General features: G+C 41.2%; 1 protein-coding gene across 4 annotated transcripts in view; it reads right to left on the bottom strand.

Moving 5' to 3' along the window:
• The window catches only part of SIGIRR (single Ig and TIR domain containing), a 31,542-nt gene extending 11,566 nt beyond the window's left edge, over nt 1-19,976 (bottom strand). Inside the window, exons 1-5 of one of the 4 annotated variants that reach the window (XM_033156406.1) lie at nt 19,806-19,976; nt 16,373-16,496; nt 5,337-5,684; nt 3,214-3,403; nt 2,153-2,283 (exon numbers count right to left, since the gene is read on the bottom strand). In XM_033156406.1, coding sequence (XP_033012297.1) covers nt 2,153-2,283; nt 3,214-3,403; nt 5,337-5,684; nt 16,373-16,472 — 769 coding nt within the window. In that variant the 5' untranslated portion in view covers nt 16,473-16,496; nt 19,806-19,976. Of the gene's footprint in view, nt 1-2,152; nt 2,284-3,213; nt 3,404-5,336; nt 5,685-16,372; nt 16,497-18,882; nt 19,025-19,805 lie in introns of those variants that run through there. The other 3 variants (XM_033156416.1, XM_033156425.1, XM_033156397.1) reach the window with 3 other exon arrangements.
• Between the last annotated feature and the right edge of the window lie 3,307 nt (nt 19,977-23,283).

The following is a 23,283-nucleotide window of genomic DNA, read 5'->3' as shown; positions in this document are numbered from 1 at the left end:
CATCATAAAATTGCTCTTGTAAACTGAGTCCCTAAAGCCAGCATGGAGCAATACTGAGGGCACTAAAGGTTGTCTTTATCTTAAACTCCTCTAGAGACATGGTAAATCTGGTTCAAAGCCCTTTTTAGCTACCCTGCTACCAGTTAAAGCAAAAACATCTTCTAAAGTCTAAGAAGAGGATCAGGCAGGCTCAGCTGAGTCTCTTGAATTCTAAGATAAAACAGGGAAAACTTATTCAAAAGAAAAGGAAGACACCTAGATACAGCATAAAAGCAAATACTCTTATCACCACAGCTAGACTTCAGTCTATCAGATGGCCATGCATGGGCTAAAGTAAATTACTCTATTTTAAAAATGAGAACAGTTAGTTTCTATACAGAAAATTAAGTCTTGCTTCTTCCTAAAAGAAGGAAAGCCAAGCTGAGACACCCAGTTCATAAATTCTCAGAGGGTCATTCAGAATTTTGAAGCCATCTTAGTTCAAAACTATGTTTCTTCCCCCAAAACACCTTTGCCTTTGTACAAGTGCCAAAAGTGAGCTGAACAGTGGCACTACAAAGTGAAAAATGTGGACTGAATTATAAACTGAATGTATAGTGAAGCTGTCACACCTCTATAAATACAATTAAACAGAAGTCATCAGACCCTTATATATAGTGAGAGGGTGGGGAAGGGTATTACTCAGAAGGGTGGTGGGAATGGGTGATTGGCTGATAGGTGTGGTAAACCTGTTAACGACTGTTCAGGGAAAAGCAAGGAGTGAGATGGCTAAAAATAGCTTTATCATGTAGAATGAGATAAGAATCCAATGTCTCTATTCAGACCAGGTCTCTCCATGGTTTTAAGTTTGGTAATAAGTTGCAATTCAGCAACTTCTCTTTCCAGTCTATTTCTTTTTCCTGTAAGACCAATTGCAGTCATTAACAGTCATCAACAGGTTTACCACACCTATCAGGCAATCACCCATTCCCACCACCCTTCTGAGGAATACCCCTCCCCACCCTCTCACTATATATAAGGGTCTGGTGACTTCTGTTTCAGTGTATCTGAAGAAGTGTGCATGCACACAAAAGCTCATACCAGTAACAAATTTAGCTGGTCTCTAAGGTGCTACTGGAAGGAATCCCCCCCCCGACTATGGCAGACCAACACGACTACCTACCTGTAACCTCTATAAACTCATTGTGGGTCAAACTCTGACCAGATTCCATGCTACCCACATCCTCAATAGACCATACTGAATCATGTACATTGGACCTAAGGATGTAGTTTCACACACACACACACACACACACACACACAGTTCCATTCCAGGACACATACATAATGTGTGAAATGGCCCTTAGCATCTCACATACACCAATGGAGAAATGAAATAATGATGCTGAACCATGGATCATTTCTAGACTGTAATTAGAAAATGTAATCCAAAACACTTAGGCTACTTGAGTCTCAAGAGGAGACAAACAGAATATAAATCACATTAAAATCCTCAGCTGCTGCGCAATCTCAGATTTATCTAGTTCTGCCATTTTAATGACAAATGTACATTTTAGCAAAGCAAATGCAAGCTCAGGTATCACACTTGCCCCTCCCATCATGCTTCAGATAAGAGTCTGCCCTTCTAAAGAGAATTAAATTAAAAAGAGTTTAAAGTATTGCATTCATGTTTATATGTCATCTTGTTAACCAAAGTGCACAACTGCTCTGGGGTGGGGTCAAAGATTTGTGTGTGTGTGTAGCATCAGCCAATCAATGCTGTGCACAGCCATATTCTAATCTATTGGTTTTCAGAGGTCAACTCTGAAAGGGAAATTTACATTTGGACTGAATGCCATAAGTGTGTTTTCAGAGTGGTCTGACAACTCTTAAAAAATGTATTTCCATCTTCAACTCTCATTTCAGACGATATATATATTTGTCCCGTAACACCTTAGAGACCAACTAAGTTTGTTCTTGGTATAAGCTTTCATGTGCATGCACCCTTCTTCAGATACCTCTCATTTCAGAAATGCTAATAGGAATTCTCCTATGGAATACAGTTAGTGAGTAGCAGAATCTTTTTTGAACAACTTAATGAAGGTAACAACCTTCAAATAGAGTGCTGGCCCACACCCAAATGCATATGGTATGAAATACAAAGAAATGCTACCTGATTTTTGAAGTGTGAAAACTGCTGTACTGTTTCTAACCAAGCAGGCAAATGCTCCATAATCTTCATCTGTTGTTACATTCATATCCAAAGTGCTGGAGATAAATATCTCTGATTTATTGTCATTGAACCTAGGGTGCAAATAGAAGATGATTTAGGTTAGTACTGACTGAAAACAAACACTAGGAAATTTCAGTCAGAACCGGACAGGAAGGAAACTCAGAGGGCTCCACCCTATGAATCTTGGATTATACAAAACATTAAATTTGGACAAGGAATGAACTGTGAGTTGGTAACAAGAGTGTCCATTTGATAATCTATGATCTGGAAATACTGTCACTATTTTATCATGTTGGCCTTTGACAACCTTTTCTTCCACAATGGGACTTTCAAAACCATCTTTTTCCTTGTTCTTTTAAAGCAATGGATTAATTGTGGTTGCTTAGTTGTTGTATGGGATCCCAATGTCTTACATAAAAGTACTTCTTTTGTGGAACTATAGTAGCAATGTCCTATTGCTTAAAGTGCATTTTTTCTTACTAGTGAAAGCTACAGCCTGCATGCCATTATTGAGTGATATACAAAATATTACATTAGTTCACAGTAACCTAGCAGAACATATCCATGACACCACTGATAATGTACAGCACAACACAAGTCCCCTGCATTGGGAACACTAAAATAAAGGGGTGTTCTGAAGCTACAAACATCTGAAAGGGTCTTCCTCCTCTCCCTCTGCCTCCGCATTGAAGACTGATACATAGAGCATTGTCTCACTTTATGGAGTGTACAATTTTCTTTTTAAAAGAAACACTATCTCCCACTCTCACTTAATCTCACCCTACTACAGCAAAAATATTTCTTCCCATTGAACTATATATACTACACCACTGCCCCTATTCCACAAACCTATAAGGCTAATAGTATACATAAGCCCTTAAAGATCCACCATTATCTTCAGAGTCTGGGAGACATTATTTTAATTTGTTTCTCTCTCTTTTGTTTCTAGTTTATACAGCCAATTTAGCTTTAATTTCCATTATACATAAAAGCCTTCTTACCAATGAGTAGAAGCAGCATAGGTCTCATTGTCTAACAACTGGTCATCTTTCATCCACTGGAGGCCAAAATCACAGCTTTTCATGTAGGGCAGCTGCACAGTGCAGTTCGGTGTAAACTGGCTTCCCAAATCACGTTGCAAAGTCAGATTGCTGGAGGGGTAAAGGAAACGAGGAAGGACACTGCAAATATCTGTTGGGAAAACAAAAACAGTACACCATAAGAGAGCTTTTCAATGAGAGCACTGAACTTCCAGACTGCATACTGCAAATCTTATATTGGCTATTTAGGTCTGGCTAACATAACAAAGAAAGTCAAACTACTCTTGTCCCTGTGACCCTGCACCTAAGCACAATCTCCCTTGCACAGTGGGTTCGCTGATGATTCCTGCCTCCATTCACCATGTTTAGGAAACTTAACTAGACAAATTGCTGAGTATAACCTCTCTCTCAAGGCTGGTTCTGCAGTTTTGATTTGACTTGAGAAAACAATGAGAAATTCAGTAAGGACTATAGTGGGAAAGACAGAATGTTCAGGTTATCTGGAAAGCATGTCATGTCCCATAATAGAGAAATGCCCAGGATAAAGGGGTATGCACATCACAGAAGTGCTGAATATGAGATATGGTATTAATTATTAACTTTTGAAGTCCTAGTGCCAGTACTTTAATTATTCTCACTGCCTGTTCAGAGTCCAGCACAGTGCTGTTCTTCCCCCTCTGTCTTTCATACTGTCAACTCATTCATCCATGTTAAATATAGCGTGGCCTTTTGCACATTTTCAGCATACGTGAGCGTGTGTTTTTTAATGAAGAACTTTCTGAATCCTATTGTGGAAAATAGGGGGTTTAAGGTGCAAATGTCACATTGCATTAAAAACTAGAATATGTCACAGGTACTTGTCCCTAATTTTCCTTTCCCTTAAATTCCCTTAAATTCTGAAAAGGAGAACTAGGCCATCATTGCCATCATTTTTTAAAATGTAAAGGCTCTCCCTTCTGTAGGTACTGCTGTGTGTACTAGACTCATTTCCAATCTTTAGCTTTATTTAAAAGGGAGAATAATACAAAAAAATATTCTTTTTAGTGCCCACATCCAGTCCTTAGCCAATTCAGGAGTACTTCCTGAGAAACCAACAACTACCATCCTTATCTTAATGAATAAAAAAAAATCCTATACAAATCATCTCAGAAATAAGACCTGCAGTGCCTAGCAAGCCTGATTTCCAGGTCTCAGGATGTGTGTGCAGGATTTCAGCTCAAATGATGTATGATTTCCCTCTGACCATCTTTAGCTAATTTATGTTTCTAATAGTATAATGAAGTGCTCCACAATGGTGATCCATCCTAGTTTAAGTGCACTACAAAAGATTAAGTAGAGACAAAAACACACTTATCTGTCCCAATAAGTCTGCTAATTTTTTTAATCTCAGCGTATATATTTTTTAAACCTGTCTTTGCCCATTTCAACTCTGACAATACAACTAGTTCTAACATTATGTAAAAGCAAATGGGGGACGGAGTGAGTTTATCTTGGTAGCTTCAGGCACCTCTCACCACATTTTAGGTACTATCACTTGTTATCACAGCTTTTGAATCCTGCTCTCTCCTAAATTGTGCCTCCACCACAGTGAAGCCTTCGTCAGGTTTATTTGTTTGCACAGTTCTATATGTCATCTTAGATATAACATAAAATGCAGGGAGGGCTCAGAAAGAGCTACATGTCTGCCATTTCCTCCCAGGCAAAAGGAAGCCCTCTTCAGCAACAGCCACACATACAGCCACAGACATCAGCCCACCAGCTTATGGTTGACAAAGCATCATTTGGATCATAGCACTTGATAAATTGGCTCACATCCCCAGGGCTTATCTAGTGCCATAACTTATTTGAGTATGATCAGTACCTTATGTTTAGGTGAAAGGGGACAAAATCATGTCCTACATAGTTAGATATTTCACAGCTGCCCTGTGCCTAACAAGCTACACAGGAGCCAGACTTAGGCAGACAAGTGGCCCGTCTTGAAACAGTAGCAGTACTGCTTCTCCTGGGATGGGCCCAAGAGGAGACGTCAGTGTTAGGTTTGGGATTCAAAGGCATGTTTGCAAATTCCCACTTATTTCACTCACCTGCCATGACCAGCCGGACAGTGAAGGAGCTGTTTCTCTGATCATTCAAGTAGAGTGTGCAGGTATAGTTGCCTGCATCGCTGGCATTTGCGTGCTCAAAGGTGAGGTATGTTGTTGTGTTCTGCAGTGTACTGTGCAGGTGGCTTAACGCAGTGAAGTTAAGCAGATGACAGTTTTTGCTCCACTGGATGCTAAAGTTTGAGGTAGACTGAAGAAGCTGGAGGCTCTGGTTATCCAAAGGGCAGAACAAATGATTAACCAATTCTTGCTGGGTCCAAATGGTGTGATCATAGAAGTGATCTGGGTCCACACACGATAAATTAGATGAAACTGTCAGTGAAAAGAATTCTAAATAAAACAAAGCAGTTAAATTGCAACTACTTCTATGATGCATAATCCAACCTACATCTCTACAGCAAGCACAGAATACGCAACTCCAACAGCAACCAAGTCATTCATGCCCAACAAGGTCATAGACACTGCCTCCTCCCCGGCTGAATTTACTTTTAATATGCATACCATGTGATGGCTCCTGAAAGACTGTTTACAGTAAATTTACTATAGAGAAGAGAGATAAATACTTATCCTGATAACAAGATCAGCTAACTATGTGATTGTAACTAGAACTCAATCTATGCCATAGATTCCTTATTTATAATGAACAGAGAACAAATTGATAATAAGGGCATTAACACAATGATCACATTCTGCAACCCTCTTCATAACTTACACACCACAAAAAATGCTAGGAGAGGCAATGCACTGAAGCAAGCACTATAGAGAAAGGAAAGAACGAGGGAAACCTAGCCAACCAAATACTGCTAATATTCTGGCAGTTCCCTCACTGCGAGAAGCAAAACTACAGGGAACCAGGCAGAGGGCTTTCTCGGTAGTGGCGCCCGCCCTGTGGAACGCCCTCCCATCAGAGGTCAAAGAGATAAGCAACTACTTGACATTCAGAAAATACCTGAAGGCAGCCCTGTTTAGGGAAGTTTTTAATCTGTGATATTTTAATGTATTTTAATATTTGTTGGAAGCCGCCCAGAGTGGCTGGGGGGACCCGGCTAGATGGGCGGGGTACAAATGACCAGTGAATATATATATATATATATATATATATATATATATATATATATATATTCACTGGTCATTTGCACACCTGGAAACTTTTTTTAAAAAAGAAACTATAATTATAATAAGTGCTTCAGAGCTACAAGTTCAAAGGAAAAGCAATCAACCTTCAAAAAAAAAAAAAAAACCACAGTAGAACACAGTACATTTTGCTGAGCAAAAAGTTGCATGTCGGTATACTTGTTAGTATTTGATATGAACTGGAACTGGAACCATTCTTTGTCATATAATCAAGGGGTCATCATGCAATGAAGTACATGAAATGGATGCACTAGTTTGTCTATGACAGTGAACGTCCACCTTATTTGATACCACTGAGAAATAAATAGAGGTTCTGTATCTTTTCCAAAGCTCTGACATATCCAGTTTAGCTGCTATAAACAATAGGTGATAAGTCTTTGTAAGAATAATAATCATTTTCAGAAATGTCCATAAGTACAAAGCATAAATCATTTCTTCATTTATGACTGATCGATACTATTTTGGGGTGGAGTGACTTCCAAGTATAATTCATTTTGCACACATGACCATCACATATGATAGCTAAATGACCTAAGTACCATCTATGTACCAGTTCTAACATAGTCTCCCTCATGTTAGCAGATAAATTTAAATGGGAATTTATTCCACATTGTGCTCTACTTGCCAACTGATGTAGCATATGACACATAATTTTCTCATGCAGTTCTCAATTAAGAGTAACTTATATATTTGAGATCTTTTTGTATGTTGTATGTATGCTATAAGCAACCAGAGGTTCAAAGCCAACTTCAAGGGCTCTGGTTGCCTGTTGATGTACCGGTACTATGTTGCAGGTACCCAATGGTTCTTGAATACCACTGCTGGTGTAACAGTAGGCATAAATATGCAACTATAGGGAGTGGGTGGCGCTGTGGTCTAAACCATTGAGCCCCTTGGGCTTGCCAATCGAAGGTCGGCGGTTCAACCCCATGTGATGGGGTGAGCTCCCGTTGCTCTGTTGCAGCTCCTGAAAACCCAGCAGTTCGAAAGTATACCAGTGCAAGTAGACAATTAGGTACTGCTGCGGCAGGAAGGTAAATGGCAGTTCCGTGTGCTCTGGCACTCATCATGGTGTCCCATTGTGCCAGAAGTGGTTTAGTCATGCTGGCTCCTCATGACCCAGAAAGCTGTCTGTGAACAAACGCTGGTTCCCTAGGCCTGAAGCGAGTTGAGCGCCGCACCCCAAAATTGCCTTTGACTGGACTTAACCATCCAGGGGTCCTTAACCTTTACCTTACCTAAATATGCAACTCTACTAAAGTTAATGCCACTGCTGCCAGAACGCCAAGCGAGAACTCATATTCAAGTGAGCACTTCCATTATCAAAGGTTTTCATTGTTAGTGGGAGATCAGTCCTATATATACAATGAATTGTTCACTACTATGATGTTCTGGCAGATGGCAATAACTTTAGTAGATGCAAACACAGTTGTTAAAGTGCCACTGACTACTGTGATGCTTTGTCATGAAAACACTCCAAATAAGCTTTACAGCATTATCATCATTGTTGCAGCTGTTGTTAAACTTATGTGAATGAAATTTACCAGGTGGAAACTGAATGGCTTCTTATAAGAATGGCTTCTTTTTCTGCTAACACAAAAGTTACATAGGATTGCAGTTCTATACCTTACAAGGGAGTAAAGCCCACTGAACTCAGCATCTGAATAAAATGCAGCCTAATCCTACACATCTTTTATTATTCTTGTCTGTTCTATCATGACCATAATTACCCAGTATTCTACAAAGAACTGCCAGAGTAGTACTGCCACAGAATTTCATTTCATTATTTCGTCCTTCTATCCATAAAACAACAACACCCTACTGTGATTGGGCTGGGTCCCTTTAAGTATGCATAATATGTTGCCTTTGTCTGCTAGACAAACATTCCCATACCTGATCAGGGAGAAACTGAAGAAAGAAATGCTGCTCTTTTTGCTTACACATAGGAGCTGTTAAGCACACACCCAAACATCAGATAGTGGGAGGGAGTAAACGTCAGGTATGGATCCCAGCATTAAGATGCAACCAAAGACTTATCTCAGAGGGTGATAATTCTCATAGGGTCCTTTCACAAATATTTCATACTGAATACTGATTTATAAATGGATTTTGTCACAACAGGATACACTTACTATGCAACTTAATTCAGGGCCGTTTACACTATCATCCCTCGTGCTTTTTGCATAGGTAGTGCTTTTGGTACAAGAATATCACATTTTCTGAGAAGTTACTCAAGCCAATGCACTGTTGTACTGGTCAAATGCAGCATATTTCTGACTCCACAATGGATTTATAAATGCAAAAGAGATTAAATCATTTGTGTCAGGGGCACTTTGTGGCTGCAGTTTGCTGCACAGTAACTCCTTTCTGCTTCAGCTCATGGTCTTATGCTGCATTATTTTGCAAGTAATGTTTGTGTGTTCCCTTCTCTCAAACATCCTACAATCTTCATTGTGTTTGCAGGAAGTCTAGAGGAAATGGATGGAATTCACTGGGACTGGAGAGCAAAAATTGGTTTGGAAGTAAGACAACTACTCATCCATTTTGACCTCTGGTAAACAGGTTTCTGTATTGACTAAAAACCTGCCAAACATGTTTGACCAGCAAAAGAGAAGAAGCACACACATAAGGAAAGCTAATTTCAACTCTCTTCAAAAATTATTATCGTCTCCAGTTTAAATTATCAGAAGTCTCTTTTTTACTTCGGTTTCATTCAGAGGGGAGAGCAGGAACAGCAGCTCATGCTGGGACCTGCATGGTATCTGCTTTCACTCATTCCTTGCTGAGAGGTTAGCCCTTTATTCTTACTCCTGTTACTACTGCCACTACTACTACCACTAGTCAGATCTTAGCCCTGGCATGCTTGGCCTGTAAGAAGGGATTTGTTCTAGAGAAATGTATACTCTAGTCCTCACTACACCATGAAAGCATCCATTTCACGTTGTGTGCTCAAAATGCACATATATTCCTTTAAATTGAGACTACCTGTCCAAGCATATACATGTATAATAGAGCATTGTATGTTCTGCATCCCAAGACTGGGATATTAGACTTAAAAATACAAAGGCAGTTCCTTCTATCTCCTAGTATACAACTGTGAGATTAAAAACCTGCCCCTTTTATTTTGTAAATGATTCTCAGATATCTATTTGGTATATCAGACAATGTGCAGGAAGCTAGATTCCATGATTCATACTGCTATTATGGTCCCAAAGCATATCAAAGATCATGGCCACAATCCACTACACACGTAAGCTCTTGTGCCCCATTTTAAAAAGACTCCAGCACAGCTAACAGGTTGTTGTTGTTCAGTCGTTCAAGGTGATGTCTCTGCTTTTTAAGATGCTGTCTAGATTTGTCAAGAAGCAGGCATCTGTTAATTTCGTGACTGCTGTCACCATCTGCAGTGATCATGGAGCCCAAAAAAGTAAAATCTCTCACTGCCTCCATTTCTTTAGACAGTAGTTTGGAATAGAACCATAGAGTTGGAAGGGAGCGCAAGGATCATCTACTCCAGGGGTCAGCAATGTGCGGCCCATGGGCCGGATCTGGCCCACGAAGACGATTTTACCAGCCCATGAGCCGCCCCCAAATCGAGCTGCCTGCTCGGTGAGTCCCCCGCGCACTGTGCTAAACCAGTACACATACTGGAAATCACTTCTGTGCATGCCCAGACGCCGAAAATCGCTTCTGCGCAGGCACGATTTCCGACACCTGGGCATGTGCAGAAGTGATTTCTGGTGCCACAAATATGCGCAGATGTCATTTCCAGCGTCGTGCTGCACCGGTCCAGCCCACAGACGATCTCCACAGGAGTGATCCAGCCCATGGCCGGTAAGCCTTGCCGACCCCTGATCTACTCCATGGGTAGGCAAACTAAGGCCTGGGGGCCGGATCCGGTCCAATCGCCTTCTCAATCCGCCCCCTGGACAGTCCAGGAATCAGCATGTTTTACATGTGTAGAATGTGTCCTTTTATTTAAAATGCATCTCTGGGTTATTTGTGGGGCATAGGAATTCGTTCTCCCCCCTCCCATATATATATATAGAGAGAGAGAGAGAGAGTCCGGCCTCCCACAAGGTCTGATCTACTCCAAACCACTGCAATGTAGGAATCTTTTTGCCCAACATGGGGCTTGAATCTATGACACTGAGATTAAAAAGTCTTCTGTTCTATCGACTATCTCCTCACATTTCTGATGAGTTAAAGGGCTTAATCAGACAATCAATATTCTACTCCATTGTAGTAGATATATTTAATTTAAGGAGCAAGGAAACTCATCTGCTAGAACTGTAATAATCTGGCACCTCACTTTTATGCATCTTATTACTTGGAAGCAAATCCTACCATTTTTGAAATGTACCTCCAAGAAACTGTGCTTAGGATCCAAGCCACAAGCAGCTAACTAAACAAATAATGGTAGGGAGTGCCTTTGCTTTTTGCAGGGGCAACCCTATCATTACAGAATGAGGCAATTGTCTCAGGTGGTAACAACGCCACCCTGGATGTTCCCCCTAAGTCTCCTGGCCATTCCTACCTTCCTGTGCCAGTGAGCCTGCTTGTTGCTGGCCTAGTATGGCTATCTGTCTCACCTAGTCACTTTCTTTCAACACGTCACAGTACAGGAAAGCCCCAGACTGAAGAAGTATGCATTGCAAAGAGGCAACCAGCATTAAGTCATACAATCCAGAAACTTTAGCACATACTCGTGTAATCACATGCTGCTGCACAGCAGCATCTATCTGTGTTGGCAATGACCCAATTAGGGCGAGGAGTAAGTGATGAAAGACAGAACTCTATGTGCCATATGGCCTGTCCTGGGCATGCTGATGCCTTCGGGTGTGGTGAAGGATGCTGTCTTGTTGCCAGAGTCAGCTGCTGTACATGGAAGGGGAGTGGGGAAGTCATCCTGTCCCTCTCAGGCAGCAAAATGCCTCAGGGCAATTATACCAACCCTAAACACCACCTATTTCATTAACAAACTAGCTGACCCGGCCACACGTTGCTGTTGCTGATTTGGTGAAATGGAAAAGAAAGTATCGTGTAAAAGAGAAAGCGTATGGTTTTCAATACCTTATTTTGCTGAAGTGTAGGATTTCCCCTGTCCATTGTGGTGTTCCGTTTTTGTCTTTGTGCGTACAACTTCTTATTACTGTTATTCCAGTTTTGAGGTGTTTTGTTATGATTGTCTTTATGGGTTGTTTTGACGTTTTTGATGTGTCTCTGGAGCTGGGCGAGGTGAGGCAATAAATGGTGGATGGGGCTTTGCTCCCTGGCCTGGCTATGTGTAGGTGAAGGCAACAGCAACGTTTCCGGGCGATCTGCCTTTCCATTCGATGGTGGCAGTGACGTCAAAAGAAGAGGAGGAGGGGATAGAGACGGTTGTACTGTGCTGTAGCTTCTAACGTCCAGTGGAGGGCGCTATTTTTTTGCCCAAAATCTTATTTTTACCTATTAAAAATGTGGTATCTGTACAATCTAATTATGTATGATCACTCCCATATGGCCATAGAATGTTGTGTCCAAATTTGAGCAAAATCGGTCAAGCGGTTACAGAGCAAGGAAATCACAAACACCCAACTTGACCCCCCCCCACACACACATATATGTGTGTGTGTGTGTGTGTGTGTGTGTGGTGCAGGCTTCAACTTACAAACAACGAAGCGTGCATCCCTGTAAGATGGTAAACTGGTTTCACGTCATCATAAAAAGAGTCTGGAAGGGAGAATCAATTATCTCCTTCATTATGTAATTGCCACAATAAACTTAAAACCAGTAACTGCTGTGCAAAATGCTTCCCTGTAAAACTGCACAGAATAATGTGGTTAAAACAAAACTAAGGTGCAGTGTAAATGGCTCAAAGAATTTTCATTTGTGGTCTCACACCTGGGACTGGTTGAGACATAATGGCCAAATATGGGTTGGCAGCCTAAGTATGAGCCACACAGAACCATTTCCTTCCTCCTTCCTTTATTTTAAACAAACCACAATTTGGCATTTTGTCCAAACCAGGATTGCACTGGAGTACACATTCAGTCCTGTTTCTATAAGTGAATGTCAGCATGGCTATCCCTTTGCAAAGGCTAACACAAATATACAACAGCACTAAATGAAAAGAAAACTGTGTAAATGTGTCTGTAAATGGTGTGGGAGGCACTCAAGGGTTCTCCCAGTATACACAGAGAAGAAACAAAGAAATGTCACAACAAACAGCATACTTTGAAGATACTGACACCTATTACTGGCTGAGCAAACTAACTCCTAACTCTCTCTCACTCCCCCACCATGACACACACACTTTCTAGCCAGTTTGCTTCTTTGCAAGGTGTGGTCCATTTATACAAAAGCATTATCAATAAAAGCAGATTAAGTTGGTCTGTTGCAACAGCAATAACTGAAAAGGCACCTCTGTGTAAAACTCAAAGATTATGGCTACAGACAGGAATGTTATCGTATTGCCTTTGCCAGTGCTTTTCCCAGGATCACAGCAGGCACACACAAACCCATATAAATGGGAGGGGCAGAGAAAGATAAGGGTTATCTCAATTTCTAACCAACTTATAGCTTTGAGACTCCTTCTATGAGACAGAAAATTAAAATAGCCATTGTTTTAAGAGGTTATTAGACCAAGGCAATATTGTATCTTTTATCCTCTTGGGCAACATGTACAGTACAAAGATTTCTGCACTACTCATCATGGATACTCAGAGGGAATTTAAGAGAGAAATCATATTTCAGAAGAATAAAAAAGCCTCTAAGAAACATCAAAATGTAGCACCCCACATCATCTTATGTTTGCCTAAGGGTGCCTCCAGACAGTCACTATTTTGCAAGTGGGATTCAAGAGCACATCGGAAACTTAGGTCTAAGCCAGGGGTAGGCAACCTACGGCCCGGGGGCCGGATGTGGCCCAATTGCCTTCTCAATCCGGCCCAAGGACAGTCCAGGAATCAGCGTGTTTTTACATGAGTAGAATGTGTCCTTTTATTTAAAATGCATCTCTGGGTTATTAGTGGGGCCTGCCTGGTATTTTTACATGAGTAGAATGTGTCCTTTTATTTAAAATGCATCTCCGGGTTATTTGTGGGGCTTGCCTGGTTTTTTTACATGAGTAGAATGTGTGCTTTTATTTAAAATGCATCTGGGTTATTTGTGGGGCATAGGAATTCGTTCATTCCCCCCCCCCCCAAAAAAAATACAGTCCGGCCCACCACATGGTCTGAGGGATGGTGGATCAGCCCACAGCTTTAAAAGGTTGCTAACCCCTGGTTTAAGCCATTAAATTGGATTGAAAGGCTCTGTTGCACTAGCTCAGGGGTGGCCAACTCCCAAGAGACTGCGATCTACTCACAGAGTTAAAAACTGGCAGTGATCTACCCTTTTTTGGGGTTCAGGTCAAAGTTGTTTTGTTGAGCTTTTTTTAGGAAGGAGGAAGGCCCATTTGGGGGGGGGTTCGGGTCAAAGTTGTTGAGTTTTTTCAGGGAAGAGGTAAAATGTTGAATTTTTTTTAGAGGAGCCACAGTTGTTCAGCTTCTTTGGGGGGAGCCAATGATCTACCAGTGATCTACCGCAGACGTCCAATGATCTACCGGTAGATCACAATCTACCTGTTGGACATGCCTGCACTAGCTCAACAAATCCACTTTTTAAAAGAATCAGGCTTTCTGCGGTTTGGAAAGTCATGGGAAAATGCACTGGAAGTATGGGATGAATGAATGAATAACAGAAGTGTTTTTCTATTATTATTATGCTGTGTATTTTGTGTTTTTATGTTGTAAGCTGGCCTATTGTCTTTGGATGAAGGGTTGTATATAAATTTAAAAAATAATAGTAAACTAGGTCTGTTGGCAGACTGTGTTACAAAGATGTCTGCAAATGTGACATGAAGGCTGGCAATATTAACCCCACCATGTGTTAACCCTTTAGAGGCGATCACAGTGTCTGGAGACAGTCAGTCAGTAACCAGAGGAATGACCACTGGTAGGAGCGCAGACAGAAGAAACACCATGGTGTAACTGTAGCAACAAAACCAGATGCCTTCTTTTGCTCCACCTGCAAGAAAACATATCTCTCCTGTATATGTCTCTGGAGCCACCGCAGACACTGTAACTCTCCAACAGCTTGACTTCACTCCCGAAGGTACACTCATCTATTGTCTCCCGAGACAGACAGATACCAACACAACCCTACTCAAGCATACAACGTAGTAAGAGATGCAGGTTGTTTCCCTATTGTCAATCGAAGGAAATGGAAATGTTAGCATCCTTACCTTTGTAGTAGGATGTGTTATGAAGAGTACTTCATCTCTGTACTAACAAAGCTATTTTACCAATACATAGGGATAGCAAGTTAAATCTGGAAGGAGCACAGAAGAGTTTCTTCATCGTGCACTGCCTGATTATTTTGTGAGCCACATCAAAAATAAATCATAAGGAAGTAAAAATCTTGTATGCAGATATCTGTGACGCTCCAGAGATAAATCTGCTCACTTCCTAGAACGATAGCTCAACTATTTATTTATATGGTCATTTGAAAACACTAATTATGGAAATAAATGTGTCAGTTCCATGTATGGCTAACCTAGTGTTTCACTGCCCCACCACATACTAAATTAAACCTCATAGTATCCAGCTGTGGCACAAACATCACAGTGGCACAGGCAGAATGAGTCTATGGCACTTCTGGACTAGAAGCTGAGGATTTATAGGCCTGACTAAGGCAAAATCAAATGTATATTCTTGCCTGTCTCTTCAGCAGTGCAATGACACCTACTCCTGAGATTAGAAGACTAGAGGGAAAGCCACTGGTAGCCTAACACACACAGGTTTACACAGGTACTGTAATGCATACTAGAGTAGCACACTCACATATTTTTGAAGATCCCTACAAGTTGGCCACTACTAATTAATTTCCTTTTTTTAAAGCTTTATTCCACTTCCTTCTATATATGTCCAAGGCACCCAACAGCAATGCAAATGAAAAACAGAAAACAAATAAACACCACATAGCATGTCAGCAGATAAACTTAAGATTTGATCAGCCAATAGGATGACTATGTTGCTGTACTAAGCCACCCCTTAGAATACAACTGACTAGCCAGCACCCTGTGTTCCCAGAGAAGAATAGCCCATTTTTTTCTCCAAAGTTCCTATATGCTTTCCACTGGCTGCAGGGCCAGCATGGGCAGAGGCCAGAGTAAAACTGGATTGTATAGGTCAGAAGAACAGTGGATGCACTTTTCCCTCTCTCCTAAAGCTTCATGCACCCCTACAGCAAATGTTAAGCAGAAGGCAAAGAGAATGATGGATAGACAAATGTTGACTACTGAAAAACCCTCACAGGACAGAAGCCAGCCATATCAGTGAGCTAATGTGAAGCCTGCAGGAACCTGGCAATGTGTGTCATGGGAAAATGGAATTCAACGAGGCCTCAAGAACAAATGGAAAACATAGGACACCCCTATGATCAGATAGCAAGTGTTAAATACAAACGCGTGCACACAAATCTCACTGACCAAAAAACAACAATGGAAAAATAATCTCAAATTAGGAAGCAAGGCCTAGGAAAGCCCACTGTGCCAACCAGAAACAACAAAGGAAATAGACCTGCCATGTAAGAAGTTTCAAATCTTCCCTCAAAATACTCATATTGTCTCATAAGTAAAGTGTGTCTCTTCCAAAAAGAGATATCCAAACACAGAAGAGAGATTAGTGGTTGAAGCACAAGTGACTGCAAAGGCAGGAGGCCTAATCAGGTCAAGCAAGAAGGGCACAGAGAAGAAAAAACAGTGGGTCAGACTGCCTTTATTTCTAAGCACCACAAATCTACATATATTCATAAAACACACAGACCAACACCAGGACAACTTTTTCTTTTCGTCTCACCTTGTAAAGCTGCTGTCCTTTCCTGCTCACTCCTTGTGGCAAGGCAGAAAGCCAAGAGCACAGATGGCACAGGCAGAAGAGAGAGCAATTTCACAGTCATTTTAGCTTATTCACAAGCAGCATCCTACAAAATGGAAAAGCAAAGGGGAAATAATTACCTTTATGGACTTCCCTCTTTGAGATTCAGGCAGCCACCTTCAAATCTTGGGACTCCTTGTGTGTCCTTGCTGTGCACTCCCTGATCGTAGCCATGTTAATCACATGACTGGCCAACAGACTGGCTTTGCCAGTTAAGTATCTCCCTCTGCTTTTTTTTTTTTTTTTGTTCATTCCATGTCCTCCTTAAATGACTTGTTCTATTCTCCACCCCCAATCACAATCTTCCAGGCCTGCACTAGGGACAGCCAGTTCCTCCCACCTGCTATCATTGCTCCACCCACCTTTCCACCTGCATACAAGGAGAAAATGAAACCTGGACTCTTAAAATCAACAAACCCACCCAGCCTGTTGGCAGCAAAACAGCCAACCAAGAGTTTGCTCAGTAAAGAGCCAGGAGGCAGGTTGCTCAAACGCGCTGCAGCTGTGAGGATTGCCGCTCTGTGGCACTAAGCCAGCCGGTTAGCCTGGATCCTGGCAAAGACTGCTGTGGACTATAAACAGGAAAATGCCCCAAGGAGTAAACAAGAACCCCCCTAAGGAGTAAACAAGGAAAATACACCAAGAAGGCCTGCTTTCATGCAAAGGGAAAATGAGAGATCTCAAGACAAGACCAAACCTGACAGCTACACCATGTGTGTGAGTTGTATTACTGAATTGAAAAACAATACTAGTAGAGCTGAATTCTCTTTCTTAATCTGTAAAAGATGTGCTGCTGTTTTCTTTTTAAATGTAGCATAAATACACACTCAGGGCTACTCATAATTCTGATCATGGAGTGCAGCTGATATACAGTTCAGTTGTGAAAGAAAATGCATAAGAGGAACAACTCTCCGATTACAGAGCAGCTTTCAGAAACGTAATCATGAAACATGGAATAACACACTAGGCTCCAAAATCATTACCTGATCAAAGCTGCTGTCCCATATAAGCAAGTAATCCTTAACCACACTGACTATATGAATGGCAGGCAAGTTTTTAGTTTGTAACAGTAAGAAGGTACCTGATCTATGTCAAGTAACTTCCAAAAGACACAAAAACGGCTTAAGACATTTTCCAAGAACAGACAATGCAAATGACAAATCCATGCAATTTTGGTAACAATATAGTATACTGTAATACTAAACTAAATAGCTGACACATTACAGCCCTTTGTTTATGGCATTTGCATATCACCCTTCACACACAGGGTGAGAATGTTCACAAACAGGAAATATATCAAGTATTGCCACAGAAGTCTTGTCTTGCAGACATGTGGATTTTAGTACAAAATTCTATTCATGCACACATTTCTTTCACCATCCTCTCAGATACCACAGGCACTATCACCTAAGGCACACCAGCTTGCCCTGATAGATGGGACAGGACAGGCCTTGAACAGAATTGCTGTGCTCCAAGTAGGGCAACATTTACAAAGCAGACACCCACTGTTTGGGGTTCCATCCGCTGCAATTCCTGTTCCCTTTCCTCTGTCCTATCTGCTCTGTGTTGCCCATGGGCATGGGTACTGGTATGAGATGGAGCGTGTGGCAGTTTCCAGTTTTATCACTGCACAACTGGTGTCTTTGCCTATGCCCTAGGAAGGCTCTGAATTACAGGCTCTGGCATCCAATATTCATTTGTAAATTAGTTATTTATAATTTACATAGTACTTTCAACATGCAGAGTGCTTTACAGTAATGGTCACATTTGGCTAATTTATATGGTTTGTGGTCACAACACTGGTAACAGTACTAAGGTGGGAGGTCTCCCGATTCAAGGATTTTGCAGAGTGGCATCACACTCCGCATATCTGACTTTTGCAAAACCTCGCACAGAGCAACTGCAGAGTGCTGTGTTGGTACATCCTGAGTATTTTGCTGCACTGCACTGATGCTATAATTGCTGCACAATTATGACCCGGCATGGTACTCCTTCTGATTCCTATTTGCCTTCCACGGAAGACAACAAGATGAGGTTTTTGCTGTTAATACTGTGTTTCTCATTTAGTGCAATGGGAAGAGCAATATTCAGTCTAACTAACTACATCTGAAAAGCAGCTTGATGGTAGAGTACAAGCCTTACAAACTGGAGCAGAGTGGGGAGATATTTTATTATGCATTTTGGCCCAAATATTTTGTAACCTAAGTATATTGGCCCATAAAATCTGGTTCTTCAAATCACAAAAATTGTTTTCATCTGTTCTATCCATGTGATGCTGTAGCATTGTCCTCAAGAAGCTCAAAATGATGCATTTCAGGGAACATCAGAGATGCATAGCTTATTAGTTATAATGTATCTTGAATTCTTAACAAATGTGGCTTTAATTTGCCTGGACAGTCCAAACCACTCATGAAATTAGGGTAGAATCTTACCAACAGATTATAGACTTCTCCCTTATGCATGGCTTCATTCTTTTCTGAACAGATGCAGAGAAACCTGTTGCCCTAGAAACCAAGCCATACAATTTCAGCTCCACAGTTTCCCCAGCAATCAATCATCTTCCAAACATTTCCACTTCCTTTCAATTATTCATTTTGTAGCTAATAAATTAAAATTTAGTTTTACAACAACTTCTGTATAAAATGTCCAATATATCCAATATGATCTAGTAATCATATTCTATTTTAGGATTTTTTTTAAAGCTCAGAAGCAACAGTATATTCATCTAACAAAAAACTAATCACGCCCAGCCAAAGTTAAGCACTTCTGAGTCCCATTAGTTTCAATAAGAAACAAGCTATAGGTCTTTTAGTTAGGGGAGTCCATGTTTTGCTTACATGTCCCAAGCCTTTTTCAAATAAAAATATGGATTATTATCTCAACACAATGCCTGGAAAACCCCCAAACCACACACTTTGCCCCAAGGAAAGATAACAGGGGACTACTTCTACACCAAACAATTTCAAGCTGCAAATTTAACTTCAACCTCAATTCCTAACATGTGCAAACATAATCACTACTGAGGAATACCTACAAAATAACGCTAAAATTGTGTTACCAAAAGGAAGAACGGATTAATCTTTACTAAAGGCAGCAATCCCATTTTCACTGTATGTCTCACGATACTGCTTTTGTACTGCAGGAAGGCACAGCCCAAGCCAGGAACCAGAAGTTGCTACCTACCTCTCCCACAGTAATAGTCTCAAGTTGCCTAAGATCCACTCTTGGAGGCCTTAAAAAGAAAAGAAATGCCTTTTTTCTTATCACTATGACACGTGCGTGTTTCTCTCTTCCTGGCCTAGTACAGAGAAGACCCAGCACGCGAGACTCCAATAAATAAAAAAGCAACACCAACCTATAACTCAAGAAGCCATGGCCCAGCTGCACCCCAAAAAACCCTCTTGCGCGAAGATAACAATTTTAGCAGCTGAGGGGACAAGGAGTCGTCTTCATAACTAACCCTATTCCCCGTTGCCATGGGAACCCACAACCTGCGCTCAGGTAAGCAAAGGGCGGTGCCTCACACCTCTCTTCGCAGAGGAATTCTGGGTAGTGTAGTGCGGCAGCTTCCTCTCTGCTAAGTTCCTTTCGTGAGAAAATACTACATCTCCCAGCATGCAACTGGCTGCCTCGGCCTTAGGTCCCACACACCTATGCAGGCAGGATGCGTTGTTTACACTCTTTATAGATAGGTGGCTTGGAAAATATGTAACTTCAACATGGTAACTTTTTGCTTAGTCAGCAGGCTTGGAAAAAGTTGTTGTTCAGAGCCAGCACTTCAGCCGGTTGTAGTAGGGCGGAATGGGTCGCTTTGCAGCTGTTCCTGTTCGTTAGGCGCCAGCTGGGAGTTACAGGAATGCGGACAAAATGTCTTGCTTAAGTAAGTTTGTGTATCAGACCTGCATATAGGTAATGTTATTGGCGACTTCCTTTCATAGGTCCATTAAAACTATCGATCTAGATACATACTGATGTAAACTGTGCCGCAAACAAGAAACGGAGATAGACCTGAGTAATCACGTGCCTGGTACTCTTAACTTCTTGTTTTTAACGATATATACAGAGGAGGATGGAGAAAAGGACCGGCATCAGCTTCCCTCTGTTGTTACAGAATTTTCAGCCTTTTTTCTCCTAAGATGCTGCTTGGGCTAGGTTTGGATGCTGCTGGTTCTCTTCCTTTTCCAAGAGATGTGCAGGGAGTTTGAAGGCAAGGCTTTCTTGCAACCTTTTCTCTTATATAATCTTACGAAGACTGTGCGTTGAATGAATCCTCAATGTGGTTTACATTAAGCCCCATGAAACAAAGTGGATGTAAAAACAAATTAAAAAAAATCCTTCCAGTAGCACCTTAGAGACCAACTAAGTTTGTTCTTGGTATGAGCTTTCGTGTGCATGCACACTTCTTCAGATACGGTGGATGTAGTTCGCTAAGAATAATATCCCCCGTTTCAGGGTACATTTAAAGAACATAGTGGGTTTCCAGACAGGGAGACCTTATATTACAAACAGGTCATCAAGTCCAATTTTTCCTGTGTGCATTTTTGGCATGTTAGCCTCTACACATTTCCTTTATTTATTGCTGTTTTGCTGCTTGCTGAGCTTTGTAGAATGATTTGGTATGTTTCAGTTACGCTGCCTTGTCTATCTGTTTTCCTTATTAATGAATTTGAAGGTATTTGGGCTGTTTTTCTGCCCCTTTCCTCAGTTTCCATAACTTTTTTCTGTTCTGGGCATGTGTCCAGCTATTTCTATACCTGTTTGTGTACAACTTAAACAAAAACAAAAAACCTTTACCCAGGAAATGAACAGGAGTAAATATTACAACCTAGTAGAACAATCTAAATTAAAGGAATCTGCCATGTTGCATGGCTGCTGCAATCTGCTGGCATAAAAATTCTTGACCCAAATCCCACACGGTGGTGGCTAGGAGGGACTACAGAAACTGCCCAAGCTCAGTGAAGATAATGGACACTCATTGCATCCATAGCAACACCACCACCCAATCCTGGCATACTTTCTGCCTCCGCATGCATGGCCAGTCACAGATACACACACACACACAAACAAATGAGCATGCCAAAACATGACATTGTAAACAAACACATGCACACATTGCAGCCCTTCCCCCAACCTGCATAATTGCAGCCAGTACTTCCACAGCATTCATGGCAAGAAACATGCCAATATACACAAGGCATAGAGTCACAGAATTGTAGAGTTGGAAGTGACCTCGAGTGTCATCTAGTCCAAGCTACTGCAATGCATGAATCTATGTGGGTGAATGGGGGGAGCTTTATTACAAGCATGGAAGTGGGTACACAACAATCCACATGAGCAAAACAGTGTCGGAGACCTCAAATACCCCCCAGTGCCCCCACACCCGGTCATGTGAAGCAATGGAAGCAAGAACATGAGTGATGGCAATAATTTTGAACCAAATGTCAGTGGCTTGCAATAGTGACTTGTTAATTTGAGCAAAGTACAATTAAGAGCAACACAAATAAGCTTTAAGGTAATTTTAATTTTAAATAGAAATTTCATTTCCTTATCTTTTATGTTTGTGTATCTCATTGTACTGGCAATGGCCTATGGCTGCAGGCAGTAAACATTGACCATAGCAATTCAATCCCCCTGGTACTCCAGCACATGTTGTAATCACTCTGGGGGTGGGGTGGGGTGGGGAGAGAGTACTGGAGCGATACCAGCCTATATCCCCCTGTTACTATATCACTAACAGTGATCGCATTAACCAGAGTGTCAGATTAGCACTGGGGAGACCCATTTTCAAATTCTGCCAGCCAAGAAGCTCACTAGGTGATCTTGGGCTAGTCATTAGTGTTATGTATGTCACAGGATTTTTGTGAGGTTAAAGGAGGGGGGTATTTCTGCTACCTTCAGTTCCTTGGAGGAAAGATGGGAAATAAAACTTACATATGTATATTGTGCAGATTTATGTTAAAGATTCTGAACTGTGTATTAGGCAAATTGAGACTGAGGACAATATGCAGATCACTTCATCTTTGGGAAGAAGAGACCCCATATAGCTAATGGCTGAAAGGTAACCTACTTAATGGGATTGTTAGTGCTCTCTGTAGCACTGGCTGTCTTGAGAGAGAAAACATTGAGCAGCATTAAAGTAGAAAAGGAAGTAATAGCAGACATTAGACAAGCTTTGGAAAGTATTAATGATGTGTGTAATTTCACTTTCCTGCTTCTTCACTCCTGAGCATAAATAAATGACTGTAAGTTACAATAATGAGCCCATCAGACTAATCCTGTGTATGAGAATTTACTGCAACACTAAAAGCCTTGTCTTCTAAAATAAACCCCTTTTTATCATGTAAGCTTCCAGTACTATAAAGAGCATTAAGAGGCACAAAGTAGTGAGTGTCTCTCCATGGCAATTCAGATGCAGGTGCCAGGATGTTCCTTCTGCTGAACGTGCTATAATAAAATTCTGTCTGTTTTAGATGGATCCTTTAATAGGAATTGCCATACTAACCCGGACGTGATTAGGACAAACCTCCGCTCCATTCATTCCATACAGACTGGATGTCAAACTCTGAATATTAAACAGCACACTGTTTAACGCCAGGGTCTCACCCACTCGGCATAATAGCTTTAATTCAATGGAAAGCAAGTGATGTGAAGGCAAAACACCCTGAGATCTATTATATCAGGATAGAAAAGAAAACACTTTTGACATATTTTGCTATAATTCTTAACTTTTTTCTTTTTTAAGGAAGAACCTCAGCTCCTGGAATGTGAGAATGAGCAACACTTTCCAGTTCGAAACATTTTGACCTTTGTGTAATTTACTTCAGTTGATGAGA

This window comes from Lacerta agilis, chromosome 1, assembly GCF_009819535.1.
Source record: "Lacerta agilis isolate rLacAgi1 chromosome 1, rLacAgi1.pri, whole genome shotgun sequence".
In the NCBI taxonomy this organism is placed as follows: domain Eukaryota; kingdom Metazoa; phylum Chordata; class Lepidosauria; order Squamata; family Lacertidae; genus Lacerta; species Lacerta agilis.
This window is presented reverse-complemented; position numbering and strand designations above follow the sequence as displayed.